Here is a 22,892-nt window from a genome sequence, read left to right on the forward strand (position 1 = left end):
TAAAAACTGTGTCCAATTTCTTTCAAAAATTAAACCATTGGATAATGCCGTCTGATACACCCAATTCGAATTTAAGACAAACTAAACCTTTCAGTAAACAAGCAACTTAAGAAATCACAACCAGAAATAGAGATTAACATTGGACTTTGAAAAATGTACAAAACAAAAATGAGTGAAATTGAGAAAATTTTTAACTGTTTTGGAGTATAAGTGAATTATCTAGGAAGGTAAATAATAAATATCCTTTTCAAATTAATTAATATTTTCCTTCTTAAAAGTATTCCTTCTATTCATGATTTTTTGTTAATAATCAGCTAACGAATTTCACACCATTTAGCTACAGCAGGCCACACAATCTGACGAGTGCTATTGACTGATGAGGGAGCCGCTAGTGTGAGATTCTCAGGACACTCATTTTTACAGGTACTGAACTGATCTCATACACTACGTGACGAATGTCTGGCAGAGCCACTCAGGGACTAACAGTGTCTTGGTTCTTACGCTTAAAGAAACCTACAAATAATTTTACGGCCTTTTTCTCCTACACTTATAATTTCCAAAGTATTTCCTCTGTAAAAAGTCAATGATCACTCACAAAGACAAATAATTACCATTTTATGTACTTTAGGTGTTTTCTATTAATTGCTGGAGAATAGTTAAATGCCAACTTTTACAATATATTAAGGAAAGTAGATGTCCATATGAGTTGCAACAGGACAAAAATAATTCAGATAACTTATTAAAGTTAATAAAGAAATCACTAATGCCACCTTATATAAGGGCCATGGATACATTTAATTTTCTTACATGAAAATAATTAAGAATTTAATTTCTCTCCACACAGAGATGAGGTGCATAGCAGTGGCCTCTCTTAGTTTATCTGAATTATAGGATAACTGTATCTGACCATTTGTGGAGGAAAGAACGCCTTCCAGTTAGTTACTGGCATAATACAGGGCAGTACTCTGGGGCCAATTTAATTATACTTTAAACATTTCGAAAATTTGACTTAGAGTGAAGTTTCCATATTTGCAAATGACACAATCTGTTTGAACAGAAGTACAAATACAAGTTGAGATCTCCATTAAAATTTCAGATAAAAATGTTTTTTCAAATTCTGTTAATAAAATTTATGCTACTCTTACTACCTAAAACATATTAATTTCTTTAAGGTTTTGTTATTCAGTTGGAACAATTATCTTGATACTACATGTAAATGTAGATCTATAGAAAATTACAAATACTTAAATTTTACTGCTGATTAAAATGGACATACCACATAGTATTACTAACAACCATTATAAAATATATTTGCATTATGTCAGCTGAGTGATACCATAACAGACATCTATATCAAGAATTTTTTTTAGTTGCAATAACCTTTTTGCTCCAGTTTCGCCTTCACATAATACCAGATATTCCAATAGCACTGGAATTTGATTATAAAGTGAAAAAATCTATCTGAATTACTAATTGCAACGTCTCGCAAAATGTTCTATCGAAATATTCCTTCAAATTTACAAACTATGGACAAATTTTTCTGTTACCTTTATATAAATATATATAACACACAAATACATAATATTTAGCTTGGCTGCCATACCCTTATAGTGACCATCTATGGACAGATTCCACTGCTGCCTAGCCCCCCCCCCCAATCAATCTTAGTTGCGAATAGCTTAGAGTTGTGGCTTTGATCAAATGATAATATAATAAATTATCTATTCTTTGTTTGAGGTTTATTTTTGATGATGGAAGAATTGTGAAAGAAACAGGATTTTTCCGGATATTTCCATCGTTAGTGAAACAATACAAAAATCAGTAACACTTATGATTTATCTTCTTTTTCACTTAACTATCCCAAATGTGCGGAAAAATCCTGTTTCCTTCATAATAGAAACAAATAATGAAATACCATTTTCTTTAGAGTTGTCGCAATTATTGATATTAGCAACTCTGTTTACACACAAGCCACTGTTACCTATGTAGACCCATTTCCTTAGAGCAGCCTTTCACTCAGATAAGGCAATAAGACAATGATATAATATAAGAAACGGATATGCATCATTTCTGTTTCTGTATATATTGTTAATTATTGTTGAAAAAATAGCTAACCTTCACATAGAATATGACAAAGATTATAAAGTTTTAAGAAAATCTGACCAATTATATACTAATGCTTATGTCATTAATTCCCAGTGATACACTTCATTTAGATAAAATGTCAAACCACAAGATGCAACGGATAACTCACTGGTGTAGGAAAATTTTTTTTAAGCACACAGGCAAATAGATGTTCTTAAAAATACCTAGTAAAACAATTTACCTCAGAATTTGCTCTTTGATTTACAATTAACGATTTAAAAAGAATTACTTGGTGAGAAAAATTAGGTATGCATGAAAAATTACAAACAAATTATTGAAAATGGCTGTTTAATAGTTAGCTAATTCTGCAGACATCATGGACATTCGATGGGAACGGGACTTCTCTCTAATTCTAAAAACATCACTGTTTATAATAAAATCCTAGAAAATCATTTATTACCAGCAATAATTGTAATATTTTCAAAAAGAAAATATTCATCCACAAAACTATTAACTAAAGAAAAATTACAAACAAGTAATGTTAAATTGTACATAAAAATATAAATACACAAATATAATCACAAGCACTTTAAGTGCAGTCACTTTGTTGAGGACTTTAACCACATCACTGAATAGAATGGAATGATCCAACGTGGCTTTTATAATGAAGGCGGTATCATCAACACGTACTTTTACCTGTAACAATAAAACAACATTATAAAATAATTCAGCTAGTCTAAGAATTAATATGCTATACATTTAAAATTGGTTGTCCACTTCTAATAGCAATACGTTGTGTGCTAATTATTTAAAGTATGTGAGTATTCTACAGTTCAATTCTGGTGATACCATTTTAAACAAGTCAGTACTTGGCAGTAATATGGCCTTGGAAAACCAAAACTACGAAACATATGCCATGAAATCATAAACTTTAGTAGCTGACAGCATAATCACAAACTGCGATTTGAACGTATAAAACACAGCCCTATATAGCAATTAACAAATTCGTAAAACTGCAAAACACGTAATAAAATGTAGAATGGTACAAATTATATTAACCGAAGGACTGAGATATGGGAGTAATAAGGAGGCTCATATAATTTGAAGCTAAGCTTATTTGTCAATGTTCAGATCCAGAGAGGATAATAATAAAATACAAGATTTTCAACATACATATAAAGTGACTGCGATAGTATCAAAACTTCAGAAGGCACAGTTGTCTTACATAGAAAAAAAATCAGTATATTATTTGAAATCTAATACTGAATCAAAATCAAGAGTGTTTCAACTAATTAGAAATCACAATTTTATCGGTTAGTCTAAAATTGTTTCTTCATACTTTTGCCCCTCCATCGAACATTTAGTCTGTACAGCACAGATTTTAATGTAATGACTATGAAGTCACTTCACAGCAACACAATAACTACTAGTAAACGTATAGCCCCAGAAAACTTATAATTTTTCCTTTTATTTATTTTAGTAGAGATTTTTATGAAATTAAAAACATTTATCAGTCTAAATTAAACCACATTTTAAAATCAACAGTCAGGTGATATTTGAAAAGAGTAACTTTACATACATTTCAGCAAGATTTTGATAGTAAAATGACCATTGAAAATTATTTGAAGTTGTTAATTCTTTTGTTAAAAGAATACAATAATAATTCAAGCAAATTTTATCTAAATTCACTTTAATTGGTAATACATTTATTAACTTAAATGTTTACAAACTACAAAAAAATGCGGTAGTGTTTGTATCGCATTACTTCATTAAGTAACTCAATATAAGTCCAAAAATGGAAAAATGAACTCCATTTGTCTGTATTTATTTGAAATATCATATTTACTCACCTGAAATGAATAATAATCGGAATTTAACAACATTTCTTACAACCCAATTGTTAAAAATTAATTCAGCATGCAATACAAGCTTACATCATACTGCAATTTACTTAGCCAATTTATTAGAAAAAGTGAAACCATTATTATTAAGACTTTTACAAATAAATTTGGAAAAATTGTACCCTATACTATTAAAGGGAGGGGGAAGTACCGGTACACAAAGGAAAGCAGAGTAAGACAAATGACTACTCACCAGACATACAAAATGACAATGAGGTAAAGTAGAGAGCAGATGAGGTGAGGATCTAGTAGGGCGTGTGGCGTTGACCCCTACCACCTCCACGCTGCTTGCCGCCCCCGTACCCTGCTGCTGAAACATCAACCACCCTCTAGTGCTGCCTTTCATACCCTCACGGTACTCATTGATACAAGTACAAAAATCTTAAAACAGGGATTGATTCAGAATGTTGTTACAAATTGAGTTTTAATATATTTTGCACACAATCAGTTACTTAATTTATTTGGGATAAGATCCTTTGTTGTGCATAAAATTGTTTCATCCAAGATCTAAGCCTAACTATGCTCTTATTTTGGTGTGAAAAAAAAAAAATCAGCAAATAGATAATTTATATTTTCTCTGCTAATTATTCAGAACTCATAACTAGACTTAAATGGTTTTCATACAAAAACAAGCTGGACCATACCCAGTCATGCAATTATATATATATATATTTACATTTAATATAGATCAAAGACATGTAGCTGCTATTTAATGTTTTATGCATATTCGGGAAAAAGTTGATATTGTGGCTAAATAATAGTTTATTAATAAATAATTATAATTAGTGTGATTTTGAAGTGATGTATTTTTAATGTCAAAGCAAAATTTACATAGCAAAAGTCCAAAATTGTAAGAAGCAAATATTTTAACTGAATCCACAGACATGACATATGCAAAACTACAACAATCATCCACTACATAAAAAATTAAATAAAAGAATAATTAAGTGAAACTAAGAAGTTACCACCACCTTTCAATATTGCCAGATATTCAGCCAAGTAAAATGGAAGAAACAATGATCACACATCATACATGCATCACACGTATCAGAAAAAACGAAGAGTCCAAACTAGAGTTCTCCAAACAAGGACAAATAAATTCAAACATACTGACGATATCCCCCGAACTTATTGTATTGAAAAATAACAATATTTTGTTGCTCCAGAGCAGCTATTGCAAATAGAAATGCATGCAATATATGGTTAGGTTCAACAACCCAGAGATGGTAAAGAAAAAAATGTTCAGCTATGTTATTATAATATTCATAAATGATCTTAATAGCACAACCTAAACAATTTTGTTTAAATTCTAATAAAAATATGCTGGAAACATTGTTTCCTAATCTTCAGAAGACCATTACATCCTGATCTAATCACTAACCATGGAAAACCTTGAAGAAACTAATTAATTGGTGATAAATAGATGATATACCAGTAAAAGAAATTCCACACCACAAAGACAGTTACTACCCTTTAAAAATAATTGCTCTCACTTTGAAAACTTTTTGATGAAAATTAAAAAGCTGCAGACAACTATAGAAACAACCATCTAAACCTGAAGACATACTGACTGGTTTTAAAACTTCCAGATGCTAAGACATCCATTTCCAAAAAATTAAATTCAGTTGAAATGCTTCTTCAGTACCCCCATACCCATGTTATTTCCTATCAACAAAACTGACATCAAACATGCAGGAAACTACAAAACAGATGGGAAAGGTGAAAGGAAACGTAAGGGATAAAGCAACAGATAGTTTGAAGTGAAGATGTTTCATCTTTTGAAAAAATTATATGAACTTTTCTTAAGCGTTGTGATGGTTTCACTATTAAAAAAAATCCCAAAAAGCAGCTAAGTATGAATAAAGCGTGAGTTGTACCTTTTCCCCTGCCACCTCTGGGAGCGGGTGCACCGTAGCCAGGATCATAAGACTGTCCATACCCGCCATATCCATCTAAACAAGCCCAGATCAACATTAGAATTAAAAATCAGCCTTTAAACTCTAGATGAGGAAGCATTCACATTTTGTGAGATTTTAAGCCCATAGTTGATCTAGAAATAAAACCCCAAATGTTCATAAACTGAATAGACGATTCAAACCTACATATAATAATATATTATTATTAGTATTCTTTCAAATAAGTAAATTACAGTAAGTAATACTACTGCAATAGAAAATTCTTGCCACATTAATATGCAAATGAAACATACAACTCAAAATTAGATAACATCACAAAACAATTAAAAAGAGTACATTCATAAATGCCCGTGTAATTGTGATAGCAATGCAAGTTAGCCTACCTAAGATTTGATGGTTAAAAGAGCAAACCAAGTAAGGCCTTATGTTAGTCAGGAATTTAATTCAATTAATACAAGGAAATGAAGGGAGGCACCACAGAATAGAAATACAAAACAAAAGAAAATACATAATTTTATAAAATGGTCTGAACCTGTAATAGGCTGTTTCGTTGCCTTTAAAACAAATAACTAATGAATATGCGCCATAATACATATGAAAACATCCATGAGAACCATAAAAAAATGTTGGATAATTTAGTTTTAATCTCTAGAAAAATTCAAGAGTTTCACCACTAGTGTTCGGGCCATTGAATAATGTGAACAATTTTTCCACACAACATTATTTAACTTTCCTAAGCTACTATCATTATAAGTTATTTAAACATTTGGATGAATTAAAATTTTTTACTCAGGATGTTAAAATTATTATGTATCAAATACACCTGCTATTATGTATCAAATCATTGGCTTCGGGCTCAAAACAATAACTTTACACTTTCAGTGTATAAGAAAGATAATTCTAAACTAACCAGTTTACTGTTAGTGATAATTACAACAATTATAAAAAAGCATTCATCATGAACCCAGCTGTACTGGTGGTCATTATTTTAGCCACATTAGAACAAAGTAGAAAACTTACCACCATATCCACCATAGCCCCCATATCCAGAGTAGTCATATCCGCCATAACCTCCTCCATAGTTTCCGTAGCCGCCATATCCACCACCATAGCCATCATAACCACCTCCATATCCTGCAAAATAGTTTCAACATAATCATACAAGACACATGATAGTTTATTATCACACATCAATAAGTTCTAAAATCTAACAGTTACTTGAGTTTACTGCATAAGAGGGAGAAAAAAAATGTTAGAAAACTATGTAGAATAGTGATTTTACCCAATTCATTTTTTAATGATTGGACAATTTGATACAGGTTTTATGATGACTGAATAAAAGAACAAAGACAACTCAGGTATAAACTTATTAAAATTGTTATTCCCTAAGAGTTTAAAATTACGTGAAAATTATTTTGTTAGTTTGAAATAGAATTCGTCATATTTTGCAATAGTTGTTATATTTATATTTGTTCACTCTTTTAGTAAGTATAACTAAAAAGAAAAAAAACTTGGAATTTCAGCTAAGCTTTCGAAGTAAAATCACATACAATTTTATCTCACTATTATTATGCTACAGGAAAACATAATATAAAGTTATTAAATACGCACCGTAGCCCCCATATCCGCCCTGGCCATAGCCTCCTTGAAAACCTACAACAGAACAATAATCTTTAGGAGATTTTGCTCTTTAGTTATTTATCTCTTTTAGAGAATTAATTTTAAATTTGATCTTAAAAAATTTAAAATTATTGATTGACCATATTCATCAATTTTAGAAGGAAAAGGTTGATACTTGAGACAACGGTGCGCAATGTTTTAAACTTTTTATAAAGCAATAAGGTAAAAAAATAAATAAATAGGCTATATAATTATGTTTTAGTAATAAAATATTAACTTTCATACTTTATATATTATTGTTTAACTCTGAGAAATGTGTTACATACCTTACCCCCATCTTTAATCTACAGTATTCACTTTGAAAAATGCATTTAGTAATTGGCTATCATTTAGGAAGACTAAAATGCTGAGTAATGTATTAACTGATATGTTGAACTTGACTGGTTTGCAGCCTTTAGTGCTATGCCTGTAACTGTTCCCAACCCATTGCTGCTCCACAATAATGTTATAAAATTAATGTTATAAACTATTTTTTTTGTAATTTACAAAAACCAACAAAAAAAATGATGGACAATTACTAATGCCTAAAGAGACAGGAAAATGTTACATTAAACTAACACAGTAAATTAAGTCATAGTTAGAGTGCTGTATAATTGAACCCATCATTGAGAAAGTAAGTTATCGGACCTCAGAGCACTGACCAGTGATCTGAGAGTAATCGTTAAGATCTTTCTTAATTGCACAATAAGGTATGCTTTTTTGACTTTAAAACCAAAGTAAAATAACTTGGTTTATAGTTATGCCTCTTTCAACTAATGTAGTAAATCGTATTAAAGTTTACCTCCTCTGCCTCGGCCCCTGCCTCCACGGCCGCCTCGACCACCTCTCATGCCTCCCATACCATCAGCTTTAGGTGTGGCACGCTTCACATCCACCTGCAACACACAAATGTGAATATTTGACGGAAATACACTGTTGCAATATACATTAAAAATTCGTTTTTTAAAACTTTATAAGCAATACACAATTTTGTTTTGAGTCATTTTTAATCATTTAATGGTTGAAGATTACTAAAATCCTAAAAACATTACTTAATAACAATGACATGGTATCGTAGAACAATGTTAATTTTTACAAAAATATGGCTCTATAAACAGTAAGCTACAAATGTTCTGTTGGAGTAACTATTTACAGTAAATAAATAATTTACTGACCATCCAATGGTTTAGTGTACAACTACTTACGTCAGTCTCAAGACGCTAAGTCACAAGACAGATTTACCTCAACCTGACAGCTACCCATATATTCATATCTTAGAAAGAAATATGCACTATTGTACATCATTTTATTCAGAATATTCCAGTCAAAATGACTTAGAAATTAATTAAGTAACTGTTACATAAAATTTTAAATGGGAAACATATCTTAAACAGTATTACACTAATATGGATTAAAAGGATCATAAATTACAATTGCCAAGCAATCAAATGCAAACTGTCAGTTTGGATTTTCCTCAATTATGTTAATCAGTAGCAGAACTGATCTTAATCATCATTTAGTTTGCTAGTCTATCATACAATATCAATAATTTCTAAAATGGATTATTACCTCTTTGCCATTGATTGACTGTTTGGGTGTCTTCAACAGTTCTGACACAACTTGTTCAGAGTCGAATGTGATGAAACAAAATCCTTTCCTCTGATTTTTTGTCTTGTCATATGGCATTTCCACTTCCACAATCTAAAAATAAATATTTTTGTAAATATACACAATACATGAGTTTAATGTAAATCTGTATATTAAGTTTTAGCCTAATTAAAAGTAACGGTAAAAGAGTCCTCTAAATGCCACGTGACAGCACAAATCAATTTTTAAACAGTTTCTAAAAGAAATATTTGACTAAACTATATATTTAAAATGCAAAACAAACCAGAATAAGAAGTTTGAAAACGTTGAAAACTGTTTATAATGGTTTTTTCCAATATTACAACGTAAAAATTAAAAAAAAAAAGACTCATTATAAACAAATATCACAACTAAAAAAATTTACCACTTACAACTCGAAAAGTGCCATAGGGTTTGGGACGAAAATTTACCACTTACAACTCGAAAAGTGCCATAGGGTTTGGGACGAAAACGCAAGGTTTTAGAAAAAAAACCTTGTATAACATTTGTATAAATGTATTTTTGATCATATAAAGGTCCTTTTCACTTCTTTGTAAAGTTAAATTAATTAAGTATCAGAAACTATTGAACATTTAAATTTTTATTAAACGTTTAAAATTAAAAAAAAAAAACACTTTAAACAGAAACATTTCCACGGGAATAAAATAAAAATCAAGTTTGAAATACAATAACTATTATAAAAAAATGTATTTTGAAATTGCAATACTTTCATGATAAAGATACTTTAAAAACAACCCAAAATCATGTGTAATACCCTAATATTGTACCATAAACAACATTTTTGTAAATAGTTATTTGCTACAGATTATTTTTACTAATACCCAAGGTTTCCAAAAAAAATCCACTTACAATTGATTTTTGATCATTAAAAGCTTCTTTTTTAATTCGATGTGAAGGTAAATAAATTGTCCATTAGAAAATATAAAACAATAAGATGCTGATAGATTATCTAATAAAAAATAAAATAGAAACCACTTTAGACAGTGACTTTTCTACGGAAAAAAATAAAAATCCAGTTTAAGGTAAAATAACTAATATAAGAAAAATTAATTTTTAAATGTTAATACCTTAATGATGAAGAACATTTAAAACACCCTACCTGGCACTCGAAGGGTTAAAATGATTTGCTGATCATTTGTCTCATATCTAACATGAAGGACTTCATTAAAACAAACAATTCGATAATTCATACCTAATAGTACAAGTTCATGAAGATGAATATTAAGGTGGGGTACAAAACAGAACTAACATATGTATATTACCAGTGTATAAACTTACATTTCCGTACTGGGAGAAGTAGTTCTTGATGTCATCATCAGAAAGTTCTGTCGATAAACCACCAACAAAGATTTTTCCATGCCTAGCTTTAGCTTTTTTGGGGTCAATTTTTTTGTTGTTTATGATGTGGTCTGATGCAGCCAAAACCTAAAAATACACATTTTTCTAAAAATCTGGAATAATTATTCAAACACAAACGTGTTACATAATAACTAATAAAAAATATTTTGTTATGATGTTTATTAAATTTGAATCACTAAAACTTTACAAAAATAATAAAATGCACGATCTTTAACTTCTTGATAAAATGATAGCTCCTAAGCAAAACAAAGGGATAATAACCCAAACCAGATCAAGAATAGACATATTTTTATTGGTTTGAAATATTTAATTTCTTATATTTGCCCCTTATTAAAAATCAGTGATAGCAAAATGATTGTTACATACGTATTATATCAGGAGTCCTTTACTATGTTTACCATTATGAATTGATACAGATGAAAATCAATCACATTTTACAAAATAGGTTTTCTAAATATTTTAAAAATCAATAATCAACAGATCAATCTAAGTACATTACATATATACAAAATCATAAGGTTTTGTGAAACTGTAATGCAAACACTTCAGATGTGGTTCTCTTCATTGAATCTATCAGTAGCAGAACTGGATAATTATTTCATCATGATGTTTGCTTCAGAAATTAAAATAAGTGTAATATTATGCATAAATCCAAAAACGTACTGTGAATAAATTAAAACACATATAAAACAATTTACCTTGTCGATGGCTTCAGCAGCTTTGAAAACAATGAAGGCGAAACCTCTCGACCTTCCTGTGTTGGGGTCTGTCTTGACATTTACATTTTCAATTTCTCCGTAAGTTCCAAAGTGGTCTCTGAGTTCCTCTGAAATATTGAGAAACCCACTTAGTCAAATAACCAATTTTATTCAGTTAGTAACTAACAATAGACAAATTTAAGTGATTCATTATAGAAATGAAATCAAAGCAATTATTAATACAGAGTAGTATAAAGAATAAATTTCCAACTTGTCTTTAAGAAAGAATAATACTATATACAATTCTCTAAATAACACCATTTGATTTGTAATAAATTCAGTCAGTTGATTATCTACAATGCGAGTCACATTATAGATAATTGAGTAATTGGCCAAGTCACAAGATTATTTCATAATTGATTACAAAAGCAACTCAAACTTAGAGGTCTTTGATGAGGTAACGGCACACTAAATGCTGTGCATTTTGATGATTGCATCAAATTGTATTTGAAAGGTTAAAATCACAAATAAAACAATGCCAAACTATTTTAAGTAAAAAAAAACCTACACATTGCTGTTGGTTACCACTATACATAAACAGTTAATATGTTAAAAATATTCAATTTGATACTTGATAATTGTACACACAAGAGTTAAAAATTCAATTTAGAAAAATTATTATAATTTTGTGGTAGCCCAATTATTTTCATTTAAATATTTGTGCAATTCCATAACCTAAATTTTAAAATGTCGATATTTGTAATTTATAGTTTGGTAGTCAAATTTTGAGATTCTGATTTTGATGACATAGTTTACTATGTTTCAGAGTGCTTTATTTTTAATGTGAAGTAGAGACATAAAAACATTCTAAACTAGTAGTTTATTTATACCGATAAAATGCCTTGGATCAAAGTTGACAGGTGAAAAACTCTTGAACATTATATAACGATATTGGAAAAATAATAGCTACTTACTTTCTGATGTTTCCCAGCTTAAACCTCCGACAAACAATTTCCTGCAATAAAAAAAAGAGAATCTTTAAAATCTGTCACTTACAAATGTAGTGATTTTGTATATATCCATCACAATTAATAAATTGTAAAAGTTTTAAAATTAAGGCATGAAATGTATGTGAATCTTTTACTACTATTAACACTGCAACTGTTCAAATAACTTACAATTTAAGAAAAAATAATTAGCGGTTCGTGACAAAAAAAGTATCCCAATAATAAACAAGTAACGGTTTATATAACAAAGTGAAAACTTAACAGTAAAAGGAATACAAAGTCATTATCTTAACTACAGCACGGAACACACCATTTCTCTTCTCTCAAGGAGTACAACAAAAACAGTATCATCCTGATCTTTCATGTTACATACTAAGGCAATGAAGAGGAAAACATGCAATTTGGGCTAAAGGTGAACTTCGCTGTAATGCATTAATGTTGTTTGCAGCCAGTTATAGGTCTCAAATCAGCAGCCAGAATCTCAATTGAAGATAACCCTGTGTATTAAAAATTAGAGGGTACAAAATCCGTGAATGAGAAACATTTATTGCCAGGAACCACTGTGTACGTTATCTCTCACAATATGTTTTAATATAGATGGGTATATACAAAACCACTGTTCCTACATATAAGGTCCATAATTATTGGTAAAAATGGAACAGACCAAAAAGCAAAATATCAAAAGCAAATACTTAATTACAAATCAATTTACTGTACAAGTAAAGAGACACTGGTCCAAATTGCACATTAAAATGGCTTTTGTAAAAATCATCAGCTCCACTATGACTGAACTCATCAATTGGAATCTGCAAAGTGCTTTAGACTGGGTAAAGAGAGTGAACGAGATGCTAGATGGCAAGACATCACTTATCATTGGATTTAAGTTAGCTTAACTTGTGGCCAACAACAAAACAAAGTATAAATTTGTTAAATTACGTTAATGGCCACAAGGTTTTCTAACTTAATGCTAAATCCCAGGAATAAATACCATGGGGGGGGTAGTCCGCAGTAGCTGGCGTCCACCCTCCTTCATGCCACCTGAGGAAAGGAATGCAGGTTAGTGCACTCAAATACACAACAGGGAAGGCCCTAACGGGGGAAGGAAAGCCCAATCGTGTCAATTAACAGACTGAAGTGACTTTACAGCAAACAGAGCTCCCGATCTCAATTCAAGCTAAAAACTTTCAACAGATGTGACTGAAAACAGCTTGTTTTAATATTCAGATCGCATCAACAGATAAAATTAACGTAGTTGTTTCTTATGAACGCCATTGAGATTGCCATCTACAAACAACAAAGATAAACAGTTTTTCATAAAACATTTCCAAATTAAAAATTAATGAACAAACAAATTAAGCCAACAATCAATAGTTATATTTCTGGAAAGCCAATTACTGTTAATAAATAAGAACAACATGATTTTATAAGCACATTTATTTATAGACACATTGGGAATAACTATTTTGTAAAATAAGTCAAAAGGGAAGAATGTAACATGAAAACTAGCCTATATCACTTTCAAACGTTCTTGAAAGATATTTTAAAATTTATTTAACTGTATATTAATATTATATAATGTGATAGGTTATATTAGTCCAGTGTATATCAGTTTTCTAATATTCACAATTTGGTACAATCTGAATTGAACATTATACAGATTATATGATAAACAATTAAAGGGACAACACAAGAGTAAAAAAACTGGTGCTCCAATAGGTACTGGAATAAGTTTTGTATTGATAGTTAATGTCTAATGAATAAAAAATTAAACCTTTCAAGAACGTTACCTTACACACGTTGACACAAGTGTTATGAGTTAATTAATCTGTAGTTTACATAAGTGAAGAGGAATTTAAAAATTTGATAAAAGAAACACTTGCATCAGCGTTATACCAATAAAATTAATATAACATAATAAATCAAGTTATCTACCACCAATAATTTACATTTGATATATTAATACCATTTTAATTACCAACACTTTCAGAATGAAATAAATAAAAATGTAACTACTTTAGTCTCTGCCAAAATATCACTGAACAATGTACCAGAAATGTGAATTTAATAGTCTAAATACTTCACTTTAACATCAGAAAGTATATTTTATAACATCATGTCCATGATTGTAAATCCTCACAAATACAAATAAGATATTCAATGTAGGACTAACAAATGAAACTATAACTAAATTTACATGCCACTGGAAAATTTTATAAATGAACTAAAACTTTCTTGGGCTGCTAAGTAAAGAACTGTAATGCTGAGAATGATGTTCTTAGGTAGGTAAAAAATTAGTTACTTTTGTTTTAGACACAGCCTAGTCATTCCCCACTATATTTCAGTGATTGTGATTTACCAATAAAACTTACCATACCCTTTATGTGGATTTCTGGTCAACCCAACACAACGAACTAGAAGACCTAAAATGATTTGACATTCTTAACTAATATCTGGTTTGTGCCCCAGATCTTGTTGTCTGCTAATACAAGTATCTATAAAAATTAAAAACCTACTACAAAATAAATTAAATTACCTTCAGTAAATCTGAAAGTTTAGAATACACATGATCTCCTGGTAAAATGTATGTTAAGGGTACACAATTAGAATATACTGAACAATGAAACAATGTATAAGGAACAATTTATCCAAACTTTTAAGAAACCATGTACAAGGAACAATTTATCTAAACTTTTAAGAAACCATGTATAAGGAACAATTTATCCAAACTTTTAATGTGTTACTTATTGCAGTTTGTCAATGATTTAACAAACAAAACAAGTCTCCATTGAATAAAAAATGTATCAAGTCTGAGTATAACAACAGGCAAAATACAACAATACACATAACAATATTACTAATATGTTGTGACATTTAACCCTCTCCGGCAACTTCCAGTCACAGCTAGAGCTGTTACTAGCTCCTATTAGTTCACCAGACACAGAAAAGCTGACACAGAAAAGCATGATTCACCTGCATCCTTTACAATTGACTATAGAACAATCTGACTTGCAAATGAACATCATGTATTCATTTTTTTAAGATACTTGAGTGTTCAGAATATAGTATATCAAAACAAAATCACTACATTCGCTTATATTATCATGACCACTATATTCACTTAAGTTCAAAATTGATTTCACTGTCCCAAGTACAATTCAGCCCAGCCAAGTTATTCACTCAGTAACTAAAACATGAATTTTATTACAGAGAAGATTGGTCTACTTAGAAGTAGAATTAACCACAATAATTTTGGGAATTTAAGATTTCTCAAACAGAGATGACATAGCTTTACAATTCCCAGTGGCACTGAGCCATCTAACCCAAACCCAATTAAAGTCTTGTGTGCAGGAGAGTTAATAAACCTTCACAACATTGTCTCCTACAATTAAAGCTGTTCTTTTACAGATTCCACTTCATTCTTGAATGGATATGCATTTCAAACTATAGGTTAATTTTTGACAAAGGCAGCATATGACACAACTTGCATTTAGCACAGGTTCACAGTTGATTTATTAAATATTTACCTCAATTTTAAAATCATTAGGTAGAATTTACATATTCATTCTGCATTTACTTCTTTGCTTGGAAAAAAAAGTTGAAAACTAATTTTTTATCGTACAAATAGTTACACTCAAAGAAGAAATTCAAAAACATAAGTTAGCCCAATTTTGGAAATATGTTCTATATTGTTCATAGAATTGTCTACTCAAGAAAATTACAGTAGAGCGTCAATAATAAAATTAGGACCAGATATCTTTCGGTATTTATCATTAAACCCACACATATAACGTATTTTTATAATAAAAGGACGTACCAAAATAAATTTTCTAAATTAACTCTACACTTCAGATAGTAAAGCATATATTAAAAAAAAAAATAGAAAAAAAAATAATTTTAAAACAGGCTTAAGAAATTGCAGTATTGATACTATTATTTAGGCTAATTTTAATACATATCAACTTGTCCTTCTACAAAACAGTTGAGTACTGCAATAGAAGTGGCTATAAAGCAGATAATGAAAGTGGAAAGAACCAAAATTTGTATTCTTGTTTTCATTTTAACATTCTCACACTTGCAAAACTTAATTCGGTATCACACGGCAAATTGTAATTATGTGAAGACTTCATCTAATATCAATTTTGAGTAATGTTTCATCAGACTTAAAAACAGCTTATTAGCTATCTGGATTGTTATTCTTTTAATTATTAATGCTCCACTGTGACTCCCAAGAAGTTGCATCTTTAAGTTCTGCTTTACACAAATTTAAAGTGTGTCATGTTAATTGAAATTTTACAATGAAACAAAAAATGTTTACATCAATACTGTAAAAATATCACAAATCACAATTTTTGAAATAAAATGAGTAAACAATGAAGTAAATTACTATCCAACAAAATATAAATATTTAACCCTTTTACTGCCGGCCATTTTTTTATCGTACCAGTCAAAATTGCCAAGGGGGAAAATCGCTGTTGTGCATTCATTTACAAAAAATGCTGTATCTTTTTTATTTTTCATTAGATTTGCATGAATTTTTACTTTATTTACTCGTATTTAAATGCTGTTTTTTTAAATAATAAAAAGAAATTTTAATTTGAAACAAACTCATTATTTAATTTTAAAAATTATGTAAATAAAAAATAAATAAAAAAATAAAAATTGTGTTTGGCATCTGATAATTTATTTTTAAAATTATACTAAAATTTTGAGCATGATATCATTATAAACTAGAGCAATTGCTTAGAACATATACCAAATTTGAAGGTGCTACCTTGAAACATAGCTGCACTATGAGGATTTTCCCAAAACTGGTAGGCCTCCTCTAGGCCTACCAGTGGAAGTTGAAGGTAAACTTATCTGTGCCACATCCCCCTCACTATCTAATAACTCCTCATTATCTGATGGTAAGATAGTCAGGATCGTCATCAGTGTCATCCACATCACTTTGATTGTCATCAATAGCCCTAACACTAATATCGGCATATGAATCTGACAAATTCTGAAGGAAATCGTCACTCAGTTCGTCTTGCTCTTGTACACCACCATCGATTAGACTGTTAATTATTGTTCCCTCACTCACAGGAGAGTTAGATGTAACTCTTTTACTCATTTTATCCTTGATCAACAAAAGTAACACTTCAAAAAACTTTCGATAACATTGTAAACAACAACAATGAACGAAGATTTCAGTAATCTAACCCGATCATCTGGTTTTGACAGCTGTCTAGGTAGTTCGTCAATTCTAGTCAAAGACGACGAAAATAGAAATCCAAAGTTCTTCAAATGGCTTCTTTCATTATCCTTTCCTCCTAAACAACCAAAATACCGAATATTTCGGCATTTGAACATAACAGTAGCCAGTAACAATAAAAAAAACAGACGTCCGACATATCGGACGTTGGCGTTTTCGGCAAAAAATGCCGACGTCCGATATGTCGGACGTCGGCAGTAAAAGGGTTAAAGTAGCTACTTAAAAAAAAATTCAAAATCTAGTATATTTAGAACAAAATACATATTTTGCTAAGAGACTATTAATACGTCCACACACTAAAGAACATCTTAAACATTTGTAACAATATTAAATGTTGTTTGTTTGTAAAAATTAAATTTAATACAATCAAAGAAAATCAGTTAACCATAAAAATTTATTTGAAATTCGAATTAAAATTTATTGAATGAGCTATAAATATAAAAACTGTAACAAGTTTTACAGATACAATAATACAATCCAATAATACAATCAATTAATGGAAATAAGATCGTAATGAATCCTTTGGCTATTATATTATAATAAGAGGCAACCAACATAATCGGATGATGAATATAGATTTTAAACATTGATACTATCTAATACATTTAGCCTATAAATATTCATAATTAATCATTACCAACCTTTTTTTTATTTAGACTAGTGATATCATTCATTACAAGCTGTTATTTCCTCTATGTAGGTGAAAGTTAGTGACAATGGCATGATATGCAGATATGGGCTCAAAATGTTTTTATAAACTAAGCAATGTTTTTAATGACTTTACAGGAGCTAATGCATCGGACCTTTTTTTAAAATCTACCAAACATGTCCCAGAGAAGTAATAGTTTATTATATAGGATACTATATTCATATTTTTAAAACCTAAAACGTACTTAAACATCACTGTTTAATATTTATTTAAAGTAATAATCATCATCCAATTGTGTTGGTAGCCACTTATTATACTGCAGCATTCTCTTTTATTTTTTTTAAATAATAAATAATGATTTTTTAAATCTACTATTTTATTGTCTACTATGGCATCAGTTATATTTTTAAATAATCATATATATTTAATTAAAAACTCAAATTATAGTGTAAAAATAAATATAATGTAATAGGCTCTAGGGCTCAACAAAATTGCCTGAAGAAAAACTTTAAAAGTCCACAATTGATTAAGCATAGGCTATACGAGTTACTCAACATTTTATATTTAATCAGAAAATATGTAGCAACAATAAAATTAGAATTTAAACATAGTTAACAATAGAATTTAAGAGAGCCTAGTACTTTTCAGTGACTAATTTACAAATGTTTTTGATCTTTCATGACAAATACATCATTGTAAAATAGTACACTAGTTCTCTGTGTTGTCTTTAAAAGAACAAAAAACAATCAGTAATAAAATTATTTTTAACATTAGTCCAAACCATTTCTTTTAAATTCCATATATTTTAGATTTCAATTAGAAAGAGCATTTCAGATGTAATTGTCAAAACTACTTGAGATGATGTGAACTATTTTGAATACAGTTTATTGCTAAAAACACAAAACAGTAGGAAGAACATTCTGTAGCCTACATTGATTACAAGTTAAAATGTTGTACAGTTCAATCTCTAGGTAGCAGTGGATATTTTTACATCGTTGTGAATGTAACACATGTAGTTAACAAACATTAATTTGATTGTATAAAAATGTTCCTTTAATTAAATAAAATTGTATACAATTACACAAAAACACAAACAGAGTACCTTGGATTTTGCATTTTATATTTTAATGATCACATCACAATGTGTGATTCTTAATTGACAATCAACATACAAAACTAGGCAACAAATACAAAAGGCTACTTTATAGTTGCAGACAAATAATTTCTTTGTGATAAATTTTAAAGTAACTACCATTGAACCATACCATTCACCAGTTTTGTATACAGCTTTTTATTTCCAATTATAAAATAAAAATTACTGAACACCTATATTACAGGGACTCTTCTCAAAGAATAAGAAAACCTTTTTTATGCAAATGTCACTTACCAACCAGTTTTTGTGTTAACTGAAAGAACTATTTATTCTTAATAGACAATTCATTTTTGAGCTACTTTATTTTATCTAATATTTTTCACAAGGAAGCTGTTAAACAAAAACAATTCAGTTTCGCAATAATATTTCCTTGAGATATTAGAGATCCTTAATTATAACTCCAAAAGTCCGATGACTTAGTTTAACCCATTGCGGATCGTATTGTTTTGGTGCGCGGGCACGAATTAATTTACGGTCAGCGGCCCGAACGAACAGTAAACTTAATGGTGCGCCACATTGTATCGCTCGCTATTGTATACTAGAAAATTCAGCTGTAAAGGTATTCTTTCAGATGGGACATGAGGCCTGCTGGGGTATCCGTAATGTAGGAACAATAACACACGAGCAAGGTTCCGGGGTGGCAGGGATGATGCCTGAATCGGTCTAAATAAAGCGGCTCGGGCGAAGGGATTACAACATCCGAGACATTGTCTAGACTAAACCCACCAACATGTATGTCTGCGTCGTTTATTCTTTGTCACTAACCTCAAAAGTATTATAATAACAACTGTGGAAAACACCCAATCATAAGCACTAAAAAGCAGATAGTAAACTCATATAAATGATTTTTCAACTTCGACATACAACTGCGATCAGTAGGATAATTATAAAACTTTAGAAAACTCTACAAAAGTTGACAAGTGAAGACGATCGCCCGATCTATCAGACATTACTAGAACTACTTTGAGGGAAACTTAAAAGCAGACCGCTTTTGCGAGCTGAGCTCGTCATCGTGCAGTTAGGCCCGGCCGCTGCGTGACGAGCCCAGCTCGTCAGTGATCCGCAATGGGTTAACGCTTTAAAGCTAAAATATACAATCTCACCTAACCATATAAATAGCAGGACAACAATGGCCACTATACTCGGAAAGTACAAGCAAGGAATTTAAATAAATACACGCAATGGTAAATTTCAATGACAAAGACAAAATAAACCGTAATTCTGCCACATCCTTAATATTATATATTACCATTATCTTACAGTGGTGTTGTTTGTGTTATCCCATCAATCACCTAGATCGGTTGATTTTAAAGATGTAATCTAGGCCTAGTTAAATTGGAAATATTAAAGCTGCTATGCAATAGGTCAATTATAATTGCACACCATTTAAAAACATCATTAAGTTTTCACTACTATTACGCAATGTGGCTAAGTAAATGTTAGTCTAACAGAACGTCACCAGGCATCAGCAGCACCTTCCCATAATGATGGCGATGAACGAGAAACCAGTAAGAATAAGTTTCAGTATACTATGTGGCCACCACAGCAATCGAAATACCTAACTATTATTATCAATGAGAAATACTTGAACTAGGAAATAAAAAATTAATAATTTGTAATTAGCCTATAATAATTTTTTGCTAACTCTTGTTGTTGCTTACTTTCTATATGTATTAAATATTTTTATGGACTAGTTAACAAGTACAATGACGATGACTGCCATTATTTGTCAAAAGCCGTCAAGACGTGTATATCCGTCAACCAAAGTTTCACTCACTGTTATATTTAATACACGAAGATGGTTTTTTATTCATCACTGGCCACATCTCTTAGAAGTTAAAATGTATTGGAGGTTCTGATCAAAAATACTCGAATAATCCTAATATTATTAGCCTAAACATTTTGTTCAGGTAGTACTACTCTTGTTAAAAAAATTATTCTTACACTCCTGAAGCTTTAGAGTAATTAAATACATACAATAGGTACATTTAAACTAGGAAAGGAAAATAGTTCTGAAATAACTTCTCTTTCAGGCAATTCTGCAACTCTTCAAGTTCTTGTAATGTGAGATTTTTAACAAGTATACCATGTAAATAGAAACAAATCTAGGCCCACGTTTCCTTTAATAAAAAAAGGTAAGCTAGGTTTGACAAAGCAATCTAATATTTAAAAAAGGACCATGACTTTTACAAAGCTACTTCAGTACAATAAAAATATTGTTTGAATATTTTGACTTTACAATATGTACAGAAGTCAACAGTTTGAATTTTCAAAGAAAATTGCCATTTGAGGTTTTGGAAACAATGGACTAGCCTAATATGCATAGCCTAGAGAAGTCTAGCATTTATAACAATAAAAATGTCAACTAAAACACGAATTTCTTTATGGACTTAAGGACCATTATTTCAGTAGCCTATTAAATTTAGGTTGATTAATTTCCGATTGCGTGCTTATAATGTTCTACCATAGAAGGGAAAATATAAACTACTATAACCTGAAGAAATGATTATTAGCAGGACCGATAGGCAGGCTAGGTATATATCATCAAGTACAAGTTTACTAACAATTTACAAACTACCTACGTTATTTCCAGAATAAAATAAATTAATTAATTTGGCATATATTCAAGTTGGTGACGCCGAGCCGGCCAGTGACGCCATCCTGGTGCAGATCAATAGCAAAATGGTGGACACGTTATAGTTGAGCCAAATAATATTTCCAAATAAATCCAATTATTTAAACTACTGTAAGTAATATCTTGAAGAAAATACTCACATTGCAATAACTATAACAAAAACAATCGATATGGACAATAATAATGACGAAATAGTAAACAAACGTAGAGATTGATTTGGATAAAATTTTCGTCAAACTCAGCTCAAAACGACCATGTTGAATTTACGAAACCTAAACCAAAGCGAGGTATTACTTTGAAACTCAATACACCATTTCCAACTAAAAAGCTAACGAAAAATACGTTACTTAATATAAAAATCTGTTATATGTAACAATTATGGAAAGAATTGTGAATATTTCTTACCTGTCGTCATCTCGACCTGGTCCTGTGCTGGCGTTGTTTTCTCCTGTTCCATTCTGTCCTTCGCCGTTCATTTGATCGTCTTGGTATTCTTCACCACCAACGTCTTGCGAGAAGTCACCGTTGTTCATCTCGTATTCTTGATTATCAGCCATTTCCTACACTAACCAACTAGAGATACACACGTCCTCTCACTTCGAACGCTGGCGAGCAAAGAGAAAGATGCAGGGGTGAGGCCGGAGGTAAGGGCTTATACGCATGCGCTGAGAACTCGTGAAGCGGAAACCAGGGAATTGTGGGATTGCATGGAGGGTCGCGTTCAGCCTTCTCATTGGCCAGTTTATTTTCAATAGTGTATACCCCTCTAGGACACAATGCAGAGAAGAAGACGTATGCCGACTATTCAACCAATGAAACGAGAGGTCGACACCCGAGGTTTTCGCGCGCATTGTCCTTATCCTAACAAGAGCTCTGAATTATAGTAAATTTTCACTGACTCGAGTACGCTAACAAAATTATGAAATAGGTAT

The 22,892-nt window shown here is 30.6% G+C and overlaps 1 protein-coding gene across 10 annotated transcripts; it reads right to left on the reverse strand.

The window, feature by feature from the left end:
* Positions 1-2,512: 2,512 nt before the first annotated feature.
* LOC124359114 (RNA-binding protein squid) lies at positions 2,513-22,598 on the reverse strand. 10 transcript variants are annotated; one of them, XR_006922117.1, is made up of 11 exons: positions 22,366-22,597; positions 12,240-12,280; positions 11,266-11,393; positions 10,487-10,633; positions 9,131-9,262; positions 8,364-8,457; positions 7,514-7,555; positions 6,923-7,036; positions 5,864-5,938; positions 4,180-4,293; positions 2,576-2,781 (listed from the first exon to the last, which is right to left on the reverse strand). XR_006922117.1 is itself a non-coding variant. In XM_046811572.1 (10 exons), the coding sequence occupies exons 1-10, from the start codon at positions 22,515-22,517 to the stop codon at positions 2,765-2,767; spliced, it is 942 nt and encodes a 313-aa protein (XP_046667528.1). In that variant the 5' UTR covers positions 22,518-22,597; the 3' UTR covers positions 2,513-2,764. The 10 variants fall into 10 exon arrangements, 3 of the variants coding, with proteins under 3 accessions (XP_046667528.1, XP_046667526.1, XP_046667527.1); XR_006922116.1 differs by having other exon boundaries at positions 4,180-4,296; XM_046811572.1 differs by lacking the exon at positions 4,180-4,293 and having other exon boundaries at positions 2,513-2,781.
* Positions 22,599-22,892: the final 294 nt, after the last annotated feature.

The sequence above is a fragment of the Homalodisca vitripennis genome, chromosome 4 (assembly GCF_021130785.1).
Source record: "Homalodisca vitripennis isolate AUS2020 chromosome 4, UT_GWSS_2.1, whole genome shotgun sequence".
NCBI classification, from domain to species: Eukaryota; Metazoa; Arthropoda; class Insecta; order Hemiptera; family Cicadellidae; genus Homalodisca; species Homalodisca vitripennis.